This window comes from Anticarsia gemmatalis, chromosome 20 (assembly GCF_050436995.1).
Source record: "Anticarsia gemmatalis isolate Benzon Research Colony breed Stoneville strain chromosome 20, ilAntGemm2 primary, whole genome shotgun sequence".
Taxonomy (NCBI): Eukaryota; Metazoa; Arthropoda; class Insecta; order Lepidoptera; family Erebidae; genus Anticarsia; species Anticarsia gemmatalis.
Genome location: NC_134764.1, coordinates 6,791,718 through 6,808,159, shown reverse-complemented (window position 1 = coordinate 6,808,159; position 16,442 = coordinate 6,791,718). Strand labels below are relative to the sequence as shown.

Below are 16,442 nucleotides of genomic sequence, written 5' to 3'. Positions count from 1 at the left end.
ACAACCGCTCTTGAAGGTGTGCAAAGTCTCAACCCGCATTTGGCCTTGGCCTCTAGAGCTATACCCTCCTTCATTACAGGTGGAAGCCCAGCAGTGGGCCAAAAATGGTTTTAATATTTAATTAAGTAACCGCTAGTCGTAAGTAATTGGGCTTTGTGTCCAAATGAAACAAACAATAAGAATAATATAATATTTATTTACAGCACCAACAGGATAACAAAACAATCGTCTTATAAATCATAATTACTTCTACATCTTTACAGTGCACAAATCAACAGTGCCTTGTAATGTTATTTACCCTTCTCACGGCCAGTTTCACGGCTTACAGGTAAGTGACTGGTAGCGTAAGTGATATACGTGCAGTGAAACAAGTTGTACAATGACGCTACATCTAAGGCCTGCGGCCAGCACGGCCTACAACGTCTGCGCAGTGTGTGCATCGTGTAACGCCAATGGGATAGCGGCTTCGGTGAACAATTTATAAGACATAATAACTATTTTACCCTTGTAATTATGTAAATGGAACGTTGGCGAGGGCTAAAAGTAACTTTAAGTATCAAATAGTTGTAAAACCAGCCGCTACTATTGTATCATGAATGTAGTAGTACAAACTTACGTAATTTTGTCATACGTACTTTATCATTTTGTAGGCAATTATTCATATTCCATTGGCAAAAAGTCACGAATTGTATCATTCTGTGGCTATTACTGGCTTATACTATGCATTGATCATGATCACTAACTTGACTACAGTACAACAGCTAAACGACGAACAAAGGCAAAACAAATGGCACATAATTATGAATTGTATAAATATATATAAGTAATTTACAGGTACTTTTACGAAGGTCTTATAGACTCTGTGAACTATCGGTTATAAACATAGTCCGGTCAAATTAGACCAAAAAATCAGTAAACCCACGACAAATTCAGGGGAAGCTGAAAATTCTTAAAATTGTTTAAATTATAATTATAAACATTGTCTTAAAAGTCCCAACCGATCCCATGTAAGGAAAAAATTTTAGCGGGGTAATAAGGTCCAAAAAATGAGTCTCGCGATTTTCTTGAAAACGGTAAGTTTTATCGCAAAATTACCCCAGACATAATTTGTAGATCAGGGAATTTCCTATAAAAAAGGTATCAATAATTTTTTCCCTAAAAGCCACCGCTTCTGAGATATAACGATGCAAAAAATTGCGAGCGTCATAATACACTCATACACTACTTCAACTTGCTTTAGCAATTATAATATTAAAAGAAGTTGAAATCGATGACATCATGGATGCTGATTTAATAATTAATATCGAAAATATAGTAGATAAAATTTTTTCATACAATGATATTGAAAATGATGAAATATCTGGAGCTTTACTTAATAAACTGAATCAAAAACTTAAGGATTATGAGGAACGAGGACCAACAGCGAAACTTTGGATTCAATATTTTTATATGGTTTCAATTCTTAAAGAGTTTTTAAGAGCTGAACGTATGGGGGATTGGAAAGCTCATTTAAACTGCGTCAAAGAAATGCTTCCTTACTTTCACGCGTCTGGACATTTTCCGTATGCTAAGTCTGCACACCTATACTTGCAGGATATGCTACAATTAGAGAATTTCATAGATCCTGAAGTCTATAAAAAAATTTCAGAAGGATTCTTCACTGTGAGACGTTCAGACAAATTAAGCTGTGGCACTTCAACGGACATGGTAATTGAGCAGTCTATGATGAAAGCTATGAAGACAGATGGAGGTATTGCTCGAGGAAGAAGCACAAAACAGAGTGTCATAAGTAAATGGGTTTATAGTATGCATGCAATACAGTTTGTGAAAAATTAGAAGATCTGGCTAATGTTAGGATGGATACGACCGAGCAGCATGTTGATGCAAGTGATTCACGAGTAAAAAAAGATGCTAAAGACTTACGAAAACTTTTGGAATGGTTCTCAATACATAATCCTTTTCCAGAGGTTTTGCATCGTTATATCTCAGAAGCGGTGGCTTTTAGGGAAAAAATTATTGATACCTTTTTTATAGGAAATTCCCTGATCTACAAATTATGTCTGGGGTAATTTTGCGATAAAACTTACCGTTTTCAAGAAAATCACGAAAAACTCATTTTTTGGACCTTATTACCCCGCTAAATTTTTTTCCTTACATGGGATCGGTTGGGACTTTTAAGACAATGTTTATAATTATAATTTAAACAATTTTAAGAATTTTCAGCTTCCCCTGAATTTGTCGTGGGTCAAATGTCTAAATTGACCGGAGTAACATACGAAACAATTTAATTTTGTAAGGTACTTATTTCCTGAGACAATTCTCCAATATAAATATTACGTATACATACGGTTTATGCAATTATATTGTACGTACACGTGCAAGCACGCTCGTTTCATACTGTTTCCAAAAACTGGATTATTACATAAGTGAAACACTCCATATTGCCTTAAACTCATTGAGATTATGGCTCAGGAAATGCATTTTAAATGCATGTTCTGATATTTCTTATTTATTTGTGTTATGTTTATTAACCAACCATATTACATCATCTAATATGTAATTATCTTTCAAACACATGATTACTTAACCCAATTGACCTTATAATGATCAATAAAAGTTAAAATTCAAAAACAATAGATAATTTTATCAGCCTTGTTTTGCCAGTGCAATGGTGTCTGAATAATTTTAAAACACTGATACTAAAGACAGGACCAAAATGCATTAAATTCAACAAACTTTTATTAACATATTTAATCACATTTGTCTAAGGGCTTGTACATAATGACAAGGTACAAAAATATCCACTAAAGGAATATGCATTATAACATGATTTTAAATCACAACATAATACAAATGTTCCCTACTCAAATTATTATTGCACTTTGGTCTCACTTATTTTACCTATGAGATCTAAATTGCAGTATACAATATATCCTTGCACCATGTAATGTACAAGCCCTAGCTCAACAACATAATGTTATTTCCCATTCAATTTTGCATCCCCAGTTTCTTTCCCTGAATTACAATCTATTTCTTGTTCTAAAGAGTTTTTCTTTAAAGATCTCAGGTACTTAAGCTTCGCCCAGACACCTTGGCACATTCTTAGCAGTCTTTTGTCATGTGTCTCACGAGCAAAGTCTGCAACTTTTCTTACAATATTCCTAGATATGTGAAGATTGCCTTTCTGTGCTTGTGAGAGTGCAGAGTAGAGGCGACTTCTTGCTGCTAGACTATCGTCGCCGAGCATCTGGGAGAGTTTGTATTGTCTTATTGATATTCTGCCTGCTTCCTCTGCCTGTAATAGTATTTTTTTATTGTTAAAGAAATTAACTTTGAATGAAACAATGTTCTGATACTTTTAGTGGAAGTATCTTTACAAACTAAATGAGTAAATACAATATTATTTTCACTTGGCTGAAGGAATTAAATTTCAAGAAACTTACACAATGTTCAAAATAATCTCCCAAAGCTGAGTATGCCCCTCCAAGGGTTGATAGCCAAGAAAATGCATTTTCTATCTCAACCCTAGTCCAGACCAGCCTTAGTATTCTTTCATTCCTGAAAAGAGACAACACAAACAAATGTGAAAACAATAATAAATATAAAAAGGTTTTATTCAAACAATCCAAAATTTGTAGGATCCTATAATGTGATCTTGCATACTCAAACTACCCTTTGAGGCTATTTATACAAAGATATATCTATGCTCATGCTGATAATTAGAGATTTTCAACAGACACATCTACAAATAAACAAATCTTTCTGAAAGACATTTCCTGCTAATTCATTAATACTAAAACTTACCAAGCATAGTCAATAATTTCTGTGTCTGGAGGCTCCAATATTAATTTAAAAAATACAGTTCCATCTATAGGATACCCGCTCAGTTCGTTCAAATGTGACACTACATTCTTCCTGTATACATCTGAATTCATGCATTCTCTCACAAAGAGTTGTAAGAAAAACGCATTAGTCCTTAGCTTTAGCAATCGTGACGCCGGTATCACATCATCTACCTGAATTTCACAACAATCCCCAATCTTTAAACCTATAGATTTATAACACTCTTCATCAGGCAACACGCTAAAGTCTTCAGAAAAGTAAAATGTTGTAAAAGGATTCCGAAAAAGACGTATTTTCGTTAACACCTGCATTTGTTAGGTTATATTTTCCTACACAAAAATTCTTATCACGAGACGAAGTGTAGCTAAAATTGAGTTATTTTAGCACTTTATTTAGATACTTTTATTGTGACATATATTTAATAAATTCACACGATTTCACAAGCCCTTGATAAATCAATTTATTTGTGAGTAATATTGACAGTCATTAGTGACATTAGTGACACTAAACTTGACATTGACAGGCGATCAGGTGGTAGACCAGCACCAGTCCACAATAATGAAACAATAACTAACCAATAAACTCATTGTAACTAACCATATTAAGACTTAGTAGTAGTTTTCATTTCTATTAAACTTGGTGCCAAGGTACTTATGTTGTTAGCGTTTGGCTCACTACTTACACTATCACGGATTAAGGTAACATTCTGTAAATTGCTTGGTAAGTACGAGGTACTACACTACTTATCAGCTGTCAAGTGTCAATAGTGTCAAAAATAATCCCTAACCTCAAATCTCAGCTTGCATGAAATGTTATACAAAATATAAACATAAGTTATCTCTAAAATATGGAGCTCGAATTACTCCAGGGCTCAAACTCAAAGAGTCCATCGAAGTTGTCACCGATAGGTAAAGCTTTAATATACACTACAGGAGGATTGGCGGTCGGAGTTAGTATTATTTGCATACCATTCGTATCACCGGCTCTGAGGAAAGTTTGTCTTCCCTATGTACCTGCTACAACTGAACAACTAGCAGGAGTTACTAAGGCATTGAGTGGTCGAAGCGGAAGATTACTTGATGTCGGATCAGGCGACGGAAGAATAGTGTTTACTGCCGCCAAATTAGGATTCAAAGCCGATGGTGTGGAACTAAATCCTTGGCTAGTCTATTACTCAAGGATCGCCGCTTTAGCGAATTCTGAATACAGAGGCGCCAAGTTCTATCGCCGCAATTTATGGACTTTTGATCTAAAGCCTTACGAAAACATAGTGATATTTGGTGTTGAGCAGATGATGACAGACTTTGAAAAAAAGTTGTTAGAGGAGACCAAAAATAACACTGTTATTGTGGCTTGCAGGTTTCCTTTACCGAATATGATACCTGTAGAAACAATTGGAAGTGGGGTTGATACTGTGTGGAAATATGTTGTCAAAAGATAAACAGCATTTTGTAAATTATTTATTGTAGATATTATTATAGCTTAGTATTAAATATACACTGTACAAGATAATAGTTTTATGTCTAAAAGCGGCCACTTCTCTTCCTGCCTGTGTACTTGGTGTCAGGCTTGGTCTCCTTGCCTTGTTTCCTTCTCCTCTCTTTTTTCTCCATGATCCAAGCTCTCGTGTTTTTAACTGGTTTACCTCTTATATTTCTTGTTGCTTCTCTTTTTGCATATTTAATTTGAAGGTTATCACTTTCTTCAGTACCTGCAATTTAAATAAGTCATAAGTCCAAAGTGTTATTATGTACATTGTAACACTTTCTATTTTAAAGACCCAGTTACCTGTTAACTTTGTCAGTGAATCTGTATGCATGCTATATTATTTGTTAATAATCAATCATAAGAATAGCTGTAAAACACTTACCTAAAGCCTGTGGTAAAGGAGCAGAGCCTCCAGTCATCAGCACTAAGAAGAACTTCTTAGCTTTAGCTGAGTTGGGATAGTCCACAACAACACCTCCATAGAAGCCAGCCTTCATGGCCTGTGAGGTTAGTAGCTCCATCTGACTCTCATTCTCTGGGTAGAACTGGAACACTGCTCGGGCTGATCTTGACTGAAATAATGATAAAAAGACATGAGTTAAGTGACTAACTTGCTCTTGGTCAGTGCAAACTTAAGACCAAATTCCTATAGCAATTTAAGGGGAAACCTAAGCTAAACTAATAATAATCAAATTTTGTGAGATGAGAAGTGCCTTAATATTGTTGTAGTATAACATGTAGGAATAGGAACTACATCAAACTAAAATATTTTTAGTGTGAAAGTTTGTCAGTATGTTTGTTGCTACTTGTTTATGAAAACTTTAATGTAATTTGGTACACTGATAGCTTTTTCCTAGATTAACAAATAGGATACTATATACCCCAGAAAATCTTCTAATGCCAGAAAAGTCTCAGACAGAAGCTAGCAGTAAATAAGTGATAATCATTAAAAAAAACTGGTGAAATCATTAAAATTGGTTCAGAGGGTAAGCATTTGGGTTGATAAAAGTAAATTATATTCAATGACACATACCAGTGAGGCATACAATGAACTGAAGAACTGATGCAATCTCTTAGCTGGCTTGTGGGACTTCTTGTCAGCATTGAACAGCCACTGCAGGGCGGACACGGAGACGGCTCCATCAAAACATCCAGCTCTGAACGGAACACCCTCCCCCATGTCTGATAATACTACATCACCTTCTATTTCACGTTCTTTGGCTACATCTGGAATCATACAAAGTCACAACTATGATATCACATTTCCCTATTTAATTATTTTTTTTTTATAATAGTTTGGTTAGTGATCTACCCAATTTCTTAATTGTCCAAACCACCTGCACCACGTCAATAGGATTACATTGCTTTCATTGCCAATCTAGATGGCATGATATTTTTTTTTGTATAAACCAATAGTGTCCCACTGGCTGGGCAAGGATCTCCTCTTGAGGAACAGAGAAGGGGTTAGGACTTGAGTCCCCAACAAAGATTAATATAATAATATTTTGTGCTTTACAAGGGTTGTTAACAATTTAATAAAGATTGAAGTGGAGATCAGAATAAACCATAATATTAGTAAGCAATCTATACCTAACATTGCTGGTGATATGTCCATGCCAATCCACATGTGTCCATTCTCTTCAAGCACACTACCAGATAGTCCTGAACCGCATCCAATATCCAGGAGTAAACATGGAGTATCTTCAGGCAGTAACAGCAGTTCTATGCATCTCTCAGTCATCTGTGCTTGGATGTCCATAATACGAGAGCTGAAAGACATTAAATCATCAAATAATTATACTGCATTAATTCAGCAACAAGTTACAACTTATTTTAATGATATAACGTACTTCTGGGTGTATTTTCTGGCCTCATCTTCGTTGTAGAACTAAAAAGTTATAAACATGATTATTATTCGTAATAAATGACACATTAAATAAAAACGGAAGTGTGCTCTTACGACTTCTGGCGGCGCTTGATGCTCTGGCCTTTTCGACATTTTTATAATAGCCTATTTGGTATTGAAACCACTGAAATTATAAAAATAAACAATGCACACGAGATATAACCTCAACACAAAACAGAACTGACACAGTGTCACATTTTGACAGGTGGCATATAGTTTCATTAGTTTTTTGACAATATATTTCTGCGTACGAAGAAAATAACCACAGGATAAAAGGCCACAGTCCACAATAGTTAAAAATTTAGGTCCATGTGGATTAGCAAGAAAACGCCTTAATTATTTTATCGTTAACAGATTTTTATCAACGAAATTAGGTTTGGAAAAATATTTTTACTGTTCATTGCCGGGGAGAAACAAAATTTCCTAATCAATCTGTCAGTTTTACCTAAAGTTACCAGATAAGGATGTTTGCCACAAAATCGGCAAATAATTTTAAAGTTGTTGCAATTTTCTGCCTAAGATGAATTCAGATAATGATAATGATGATTATCTGTTGCAGGACAACGGTTCCACGGGATGGATGTTATTCAAAATCCCACGAGAATGGAATCAACGTAATACATTTTTACTACTCCTGGACGAAGCCGGGCCAGCCCGCTAGTAGCTAATATTTTCTACATAATAAAACAGTTATTGTAATGTAATAGGAAGGTAAAATCTAAAAATTCTTCCGTTCCGTTTTACGTGAAAAAATAATAAGGAAATATTATGGCATTAGAATTGCTAGTAGGTAACACTGACTGACTAATGTCGTCAGTGCAGTGTGGTTGCGGTGTTGTGTTTTTCAATTCTCTCTGCTCATAATCAATAGGAACACACGTTTATTAAAAGTACATTGATTCAATTATTTTTAGTAATTGAATAACATATTTAAAATGGAGAACCTATCGATAGGTAAGTTAATTTCTATACTAAGTTTCTAACCTTAACCTACACGTATGCAATTCTAATAAAATATGTTTGTTCAGGTGAGATTTACACATCAGAAAAGAGAGGTAGCGACGAGAGTGGAGATGGGACTGAGAACAACCCTTTCAAGACTATCCTACAGGCCATGCGGAAGGCAGGAAAGGAGCCTTTTCCGACTATTTATGTGGATTCGAAAGATGAAGGCAAAACATATGATGTTGTTGCCAAGTCTCAGTTAAAGAAAATCCACAAGATCTGGGTGAGAGAGAACTATAAGGCGGCTGACAAAGCCAAGGCTGATGAAGAGTCTAATGAAAAGAGAGCACAGAACATGGAGGAAGCAAAGAAGATTGTCATTCAGGAGGATGTCAGCCTTCCTAAAGCGAAAGTTGTTAAGATCTGTGAAAGTAAGTCTTTTTCTGTTCGATACAATATGTTTACTGGCTGAACATACTTAAAATTAATGCTGTAGTTGAATATTGTATTGTTTGGCTACAAAAAGAAAAACCCTACCATTTATTTATAATTCAGTTTTAATACCAATTTTAAATAATGGGTTTCCACTAGGCAACCCTCATTCAAAGGTTTAAATGGCAATTTTGCTAAATTAAAATACTGATTCTTTGTAATTAACAAATTTTAGCTATACCTACACTGATATGTAGTGAAATTTTAAGTTTCTTATCAACAGTAGGTATATTTTTTTATTAATTTCTCTCTTTCCCTATATTTATTACATTACTTTAATATACCATGATGAAACAAACTTGATAACATATTAAAACTACTTCCTCAGATGCACAAATAATACGCATGAAGGAATGATGCAATAAACTGTACACATTGCAAGGGTGAATCATAGTTGCAATGTAGTTTGATTATAGTGTTATGTATAGAGAGATCTATTTTTCTTAGTGAGGTTTTTCAGTGGAAAAAATCACAATTTTTATGCCTCATTGACATCCATACATCTTGTCATACAGGATTGCCAGTTATGAGTACTATGTACCTGACCTTTTTCAAGACATTGAACCCCATAACCACATAGAAACCCATATGATTTGTGTTGTCTTGCTAGGGTGTCCTCTCCAAGAATTTCCATTTACAACCAATTCATAATTTTTATTTTATTAAAATTACTTTTTTGTACAACACTAACATACACAAAACCACAATTTTGACTGCAATTTGCCCTAAAGTAAAGTAAAACTATTAACAGTTTGAATGACAAAGCCTTTTTGGTTAAAAAGCTATGTACTTCAATACATTTGTGTGGGAAATACCCAGCTAAATATTACTTAACTTATTCTTTACATAATATTATTATACAAGGAAATAGTAACATTATTCTTATGGAATTTCCAAAGGTTTCTAAGCATAAATAAGGACAAACACTAATAAGTACTGTAAATACTTTCTTAGTGCTTACTTACTATTATAACATACTCAAATTTTAATATACAAAGTATATTTGAGTATGTTATAATAGTAAGTCTCACAACAGTAAGACTCACAACCTGCATAAGCAGTGCCTAATTGCCACCATTAAAGATATGTTTTTTTTATTTTTATAGTTGCACCAAAAAAGTAGGCATGTTTACTTTTAATACTCTCATGTTAAATGCAATTTTATTGATAACTGTTTAAACTTGGAACTTTGGGGTTTCCCATATTAGAGGCTGACATACATATGAATGCAAAAAATAGGATGATTAAATGGTACACAGATAGTTAACAACCAGGATAGACATTAACAGTGACATTAACATTGAAACTTTATCAACAGCCGCAGATCACCGCGGCGAGCGCATCTGCGTGCGCGGTTGGGTGCATCGCCTCCGTCGCCAGGGCCGCGCGCTCGCCTTCCTCACGCTACGTGACGGCACCGGCTACCTGCAGTGTGTCCTCCACGGCGTTCTCTGCCAGACATACAATGCTCTTGTGCTATCCACTGAATCGTCTGTAGTTTTGTATGGCAAGCTCGAGGTCGTTCCTGAAGGAAAAATGGTAAGGACTTTTCGTGACTTCAATAAAATTGTAACATAAAATGGCCGAATTTTATATAATTGATAGTGAGCCTTTGCATGCTATATTTATTTAGATTATCTATCTATACTAATATTATAAAGCTGAAGAGTTTGTTTGTTTGTTTGTTTGAACGCGCTAATCTCAGGAACTACTGGTCCGATTTGAAAAATTCTTTCATCGTTAGATAGTCCATTTATCGAGGAAGGCTATAGGCTATATATCATCACGCTACGGCCATTAGGAGCGGAGTAGCAACGAAAAATGTTACAAAAACGGGGAATATTTTTTTCATTCTTTCTTATGTGACGCAAGCAAGTTGCGCGGGTCAGCTAGTAATGAATAATCTTGTGTATTTGCAAAACATAGTAGCTTTACCAAACATGCTACCGTCAGCCGCATAAGCTTACGGGTCGGGTCACAAATGTTTTAAATTCGGAACTATATTCCGAATATACCTCCGCATGCCGTGAACCTGGTCAAGACTCTTTACTTAGTTGTTGTACTATAGTGTATGTGAGATTATTGTAATTTTTGTGGGCATTCAAAATTAAATGTAATTGTTTCGTTCTTTCGCTAGGCGCCTGGTGGTCACGAATTGACAGCTGATTACTGGGAATTGATCGGTCTGGCGCCCCCTGGCGGCGCTGACGCCATCCTCAACGAGGAAGCTCTGCCTGATGTGCAACTTGACAACAGGTACACAACAATACTAATATTTTTACAGTTTCACGTTTAAAAAAAAATTAACATTCAGCTGTTAGGGTAGAAATTGGCCTAGCAAAGAATTAAAATGGGTTCTTAAGACAGATTTTAGGTTGCTTTTAATACATGGTCATGGGCGCTAGTAAGGTCTTGGTCAAAGTTAAACTCAGACTTAAATGCTGAACCAAGTTTTTTTGGCGCCATCGAGATGCACACGAATAACAAATTTTGTCTTGTTCTATTTCACTGTTTTATTATTATTTCTTGTTTGTGTTTATCTTTGTCGATGTACCTATCTATCACACATTGATAGTGCCTCAAAATAAATGTTTTTCCTTCTTTGTATAATAAAGTGTTGTAATATGTGCATTGGGCAGGCACATAATGATCCGCGGCGAGAACACGTCGAAGGTGCTGCGCGCCCGCGCGGCGGTGACGCGCGCGTTCCGCGAGCACTTCTCGTCGCGGCGCTACACCGAGGTCACGCCGCCCACGCTCGTGCAGACGCAGTGCGAGGGAGGAAGCACGCTCTTCAAGTTCAGCTACTTCGGGTAACTAGATATATTACATGTTCTAATTATTTGTCTATGCAAATTATCTGATGAAAAAAAATTAGTAATCTGTTGCATATATAAGTTTGTTTGGCATACACTTTTCCATCTATGATTACAAAAGGACAGATATCCTGGAGAACGTGATTCCAGCTATACGCTGCGGTATGCCGAAATGGTTTGGAGTGTGGAAGGAAGCCATACACATTCAGGAATGGATAACTTTGCAGGTTTACCTGCATAGATCAACTAATTGTCTGTTTAAATAACTGCATCAGTTTACTCCCATTTCCACTCATATTCGATCTACCTGCCAGCCATTTTTAGTGATAAAATATCTAATGAAACCAACCTCTGTTCTATAAGAAATTATTACTTTGTATAAGATATCATATTTTTTTATGAATAAAGATAGACCTATATAACCTTCTAAAGACAAAAGGATCATAAAGTTAGTTTCATATAACGTTAATGTTGACAGTGAGGAAGCGTACCTGACGCAGAGCTCTCAGCTGTACCTAGAGACATGTCTGGCGACATTGGGCGACGTGTTCTGTATCGCGCAGTCGTACCGCGCCGAGCAGTCGCGGACCAGGAGACATCTTGCCGAGTAAGTACAATACTACATCCATACTAATATTGTAAATGCGTAAGTAGCTCTGCCTGTTTGTCTGTCTGTTACTCAATCACGCCTAAACTACTGAACCAATTTGCATGAGATTTGGTATGGAGATATTTCGATACGATACCCGAGAAAGGACATAGGCTACTTTTTATCCTCGGAAAATTACGCATTCCCATGGGAAAATTCAGGTGGCGGACGAAGTCGCGGGTAAAAACTAGTACACTATAAAACAAAATAAATTTAACCTATTAATGTCCCACTTCTAGGCAAGGGTCTTCTCCCAGAACGAGAAAGGAGTTAGGTCTATAGTCCACTATGCTGGACAAGTTTGGGTTTGGGAATTAGTATACTTTCTAAAATATTCAATCACATAGTTAAATAACAAGTACTATACATTATCTAAAAGTATATATCTCTACACCATTTATAACAAAACATCGTAATAACAGATACAGTCACGTGGAGGCGGAGTGTCCGTTCATCACGTTCGAGGAGCTGCTGGACCGGCTGGAGGACCTGGTGGTGGACGTCGTGGACCGCGTGCTCGCCTCGCCTGAGGGACACCTCGTCTATGAGCTCAACCCCAACTTTAAGGTGAGCACACGTAACAGTGATTATGCTTCCCCTTTATTTACTTACTAGCTGTCCCAGCAAACTTCGTACCGCCTAACAGTCGATTTGTTTTATTGTTTGCAACGGGGTTTTTCCTTGAGTCCACCACGCTGGCCAAGTGCGAGTTGGGGACTTTGCATGCCATCAAGAAATGTATTAAACAATTTTTAGGCGTGCAAGGTTCAAGATATTTTTCTTTACCGTTAGAGCAAGTGATAATTATTTCTAATACTACGAAAAGTCATTGGTGTGTTGCCTCGGGTTTGAACCGTCGACCACGGTTGCATGGGAGGTGCCTACGTATATCTACCCCTCGGCTATCACTGCCACTAATATATAGGATGAATTAAAGCTTATCCTATTGTACAATTAACTTGTTTGTTTCAGAAACCAGAGCGGCCATTTAAACGCATGACGTACCCAGAAGCTATCGAATATTTGCGCGCAAACAACATTACCAAAGAGGATGGATCTTTCTATGAATTCGGAGAGGTAAACTAAAGAACTGTGTCTGTGGCGCAGTGGTTTATGTCGCCACGCCACAGTCGCATGTGTCAGGAGGTCTTAGGTTCGATTCCCACACGGAACAATTTTTTGTGTGATCCACAAATAGTTGTCGGGTCTGGTTGTCCGTCGTTTGTATGTTTGTAAAAGTACCCGCGACTCAAGAGCAATTTTTATTGTGGCAGTTGTCTCTCCTAAAAAAAAAAGGAAAACTCACATACGGTCATTTCATCCCAAACTAAGCAGAGCTAGTATGGTAACCAAATAACTGATAAACATACCATGTTTACCGTTATGCCACATGCAATTATATTTTTTATTTTTGTTGCCAATCATCTAGGATATCCCGGAGATGCCAGAACGCAAGATGACAGACGCGATCGGCGTGCCAATCCTCCTGTGCAAGTTCCCGGCCGAGATCAAGTCGTTCTACATGTCTAGGTGCAAGGACGACAACAGACTGACCGAGTCGGTCGATGTGCTCATGCCGGGAGTAGGGGAGATCGTCGGTGGCTCCATGAGGATATGGGACCATGAGGAACTTATGGAAGGTAAGATAGAATAAGCCTTGCACACTGACAAAACGTTTTGTTACTTTTTCAATTACTAGGTGTTCTTTTTGCAAGGATCGAAATTACTGTAAAATATTTATTAAAAATAAATGAGTTTACTAGCCTTTGAAATACTATAAAATATAATTAAAATAAAATAAATTTAAATAATAATATAATGAATAAAAAGTTACTGTACAATGTTTATTTGAAAATTAGCCTTCTGCCTTTGAGATCTGATCAGTAATACATTTACATACGTAATATCACGCTTTTTTCCCATAACGGTAGGCAGAGACCGCCACTTGGTACGATAAAAAAATTATGTGACAGCTAATTGCGGAACTCTAATGCCACCATTTTTACCTAACGTGATATATAATTGTGTAATTATTTTTACAAATACATAAGAGCTTATTCTCCCACAGGCTACAAGCGCGAGGGCATCGACCCCTCCCCGTACTACTGGTACACCGACCAGCGCAAGTTCGGCTCCGTCCCCCACGGCGGCTACGGGCTCGGCCTGGAGCGCTTCCTGTGCTGGCTCCTCGACAGATACCACATACGTGAAGTGTGCCTCTACCCAAGGTTCCTTGACCGCTGCACTCCTTAAACATAACACAAACTTTGTACAGCGCAATATCTGTGAACTTCACAATTTCTAATTGCTGAAAATTATATAGGGCTTATTTTTTTTTCTTCTTACTTTGGTAAAGAGGCTTGTTTTCGAGCTTGGCAACACCAATTCAATAACTCGATGATCAATTGATTAGATTTTTGACACGGAATCTCAACATAGTTGCTTTGCAATCAAAATAATGCGACTTCATAATTTTGTATGCGCGGAATTTGGTATAAAGCCAGTATACCCACCAAACAAAAATATACCCATATATCGATGTCATACCATGAGAGAGAACTTTTCCTGCTTATTCAGAAGTTATTAAAGCAGTTACAGTCCGCAATGCGATAGTTTTGAGAGGTTCACAGATAATGTGCTACGAGCTTAGTTAAATAACGCAATATTAAACTGAAAATCAACACAAGCTACCAGCCAGCATATTAATACGTTGCATTTGATTAATGCATTTTTAATCTGCCATTTTTCTTTAACAGATTAAATAATTATTTTTATAATGTAACATACCTACAGATAAGATTACTTCAACATTTTGATTTAAGCAGAAATAAAACTAATGGAGTTGAGTGTTATTTGTAATGACTATATCTGATTTAGTTAAACAACAACTGTCTTATAAACATTGTGTAAGCTATAATTAGCCTCAAAGTGTTTTGTCACTTTCGAAACTGTATATGAGTGAAAGTGACAAAATATTGTATAACTAATTGGAGGTTACTCAACATGTAAGACAGTGAATTAAGACTTAAATGCTCTTCTATACATGCTCCATTTTCATAAAAATGTTTTATTCTAAGTGCATTTTTTGCTTTATCTTTTCTGCTGCCTTTAGTTTCATCTAGCTATAGTAAAGAAAAAGGTTTTTATGAACAATGGAGTAAATGTTAATAAATTTTAATTTATTTATTCGTATATGTTTGGGTTTTAGTAAAATTGTTAAATGCCATTGTTGAATCTGTAGTTTGTTAAATTGTACCTATGTATAAAAAAAAATGCCAGTGCTACTTTATGATTAGCAAAATAAAACTGAATAAAAGTAAGCATCGTAAATGTAATTTGCAAAGAATGCTTACATTCCATATTGTTTCAATTTGATTATATTATACATCATTACGGTTTTCTTTATTTAATAAAGTTCATGAGAAATAAAGATTTGTTATTTCAATATTTTTCCTCAGTTATAAAGTTTCTAATTAGCCAGGTCCTGACTGGGCAGCCTCGCGAATATCTAGGTCTCTTTTCTTTCAAATCGAAATGAGCGGGACCGAGATATTGCCTCGCAAGACTGCTCGCTCAGTCAGCTGGACCCGGCTATTGATGGTTCCATGAATGGAAGTTTCACCCCGTGAGTCCCTCGAGAGTATTTACCCGGTCGGTAATGACATCGTCGTACCTTAGTTTAGCCTAGAGATTTTATACACATAATATTGGTTGTGACATTACGGTTAAACCAGTATTCAAATATGCGCTGCTTTGTAATTTAAAGTGAAAATAATGTAAATCGAACAATACCTTTAGGTACACTATAATTCAGCGTTTAATTATGTGCTAGTTTGTAAACTAGTCTTTTATGTTATGAGTACGATTTTTAAGTCTCATACAAGTCTATCAATCTCAAATTCGATCCTGAGTTGGGACTGGAGGACGATACTAAGTAGGTATCGATACTTTTGGTTGCCATTCCCGGTACTGAGTACCTACTCGATACTACAGTTTGTTGCTATTCGCAGGTACTTAACAAATCACCCAATATCGCGCGGGTTCACCAATTTAAATATAGTGTTTAAATCGGTTCCGAACTACTTACTAAATGTGTTAACTTTAAATGAGTAACGAATTAAAGAAATTAATTTAAAGAGATTTTTTTACCGTTTTATTAAATACGTTAGATTCTGCTATTTTTTATAAATGTAACGATTATATTTTGCATTAAGCATATAACTAAACGTACTTCTTATATGTACGTTTAGTTAGGTATCTTTAGTCATGATGCGAAGTACCTAGGTACAGCTAATGGTGTGTT

At 36.2% G+C, this 16,442-nt stretch overlaps 4 protein-coding genes across 4 annotated transcripts; 2 read left to right on the top strand and 2 right to left on the bottom strand.

Annotated features, from left to right (window-relative positions):
- Nucleotides 1–182: 182 nt before the first annotated feature.
- On the bottom strand, nt 183–4,341 carry LOC142981701 (uncharacterized protein F58A4.6). Its single transcript, XM_076127773.1, has 3 exons — nt 3,805–4,341; nt 3,444–3,558; nt 183–3,295 (listed from the first exon to the last, which is right to left on the bottom strand). Exons 1-3 carry the CDS (start codon nt 4,152–4,154, stop codon nt 2,978–2,980), a joined length of 783 nt encoding a protein of 260 aa, XP_075983888.1. The 5' UTR covers nt 4,155–4,341; the 3' UTR covers nt 183–2,977.
- A 278-nt stretch (nt 4,342–4,619) lies between these two features.
- On the top strand, nt 4,620–5,355 carry LOC142981408 (ATP synthase subunit C lysine N-methyltransferase). The gene has a single exon (XM_076127309.1). The coding sequence runs from the start codon at nt 4,691–4,693 to the stop codon at nt 5,282–5,284; it is 594 nt and encodes a 197-aa protein (XP_075983424.1). The 5' UTR covers nt 4,620–4,690; the 3' UTR covers nt 5,285–5,355.
- On the bottom strand, nt 5,291–7,449 carry LOC142981407 (18S rRNA (guanine-N(7))-methyltransferase). Its single transcript, XM_076127308.1, has 6 exons — nt 7,292–7,449; nt 7,182–7,219; nt 6,922–7,100; nt 6,365–6,558; nt 5,714–5,903; nt 5,291–5,554 (listed from the first exon to the last, which is right to left on the bottom strand). The coding sequence occupies exons 1-6, from the start codon at nt 7,328–7,330 to the stop codon at nt 5,367–5,369; spliced, it is 828 nt and encodes a 275-aa protein (XP_075983423.1). The 5' UTR covers nt 7,331–7,449; the 3' UTR covers nt 5,291–5,366.
- Nucleotides 7,450–8,033: 584 nt separating this feature from the next.
- On the top strand, nt 8,034–15,564 carry AsnRS (asparagine--tRNA ligase). Its single transcript, XM_076127306.1, has 10 exons — nt 8,034–8,191; nt 8,266–8,613; nt 9,993–10,213; nt 10,812–10,930; nt 11,314–11,487; nt 11,969–12,097; nt 12,562–12,706; nt 13,112–13,216; nt 13,569–13,779; nt 14,208–15,564. The coding sequence occupies exons 1-10, from the start codon at nt 8,173–8,175 to the stop codon at nt 14,390–14,392; spliced, it is 1,656 nt and encodes a 551-aa protein (XP_075983421.1). The 5' UTR covers nt 8,034–8,172; the 3' UTR covers nt 14,393–15,564.
- The last annotated feature ends 878 nt before the right edge of the window (nt 15,565–16,442 follow it).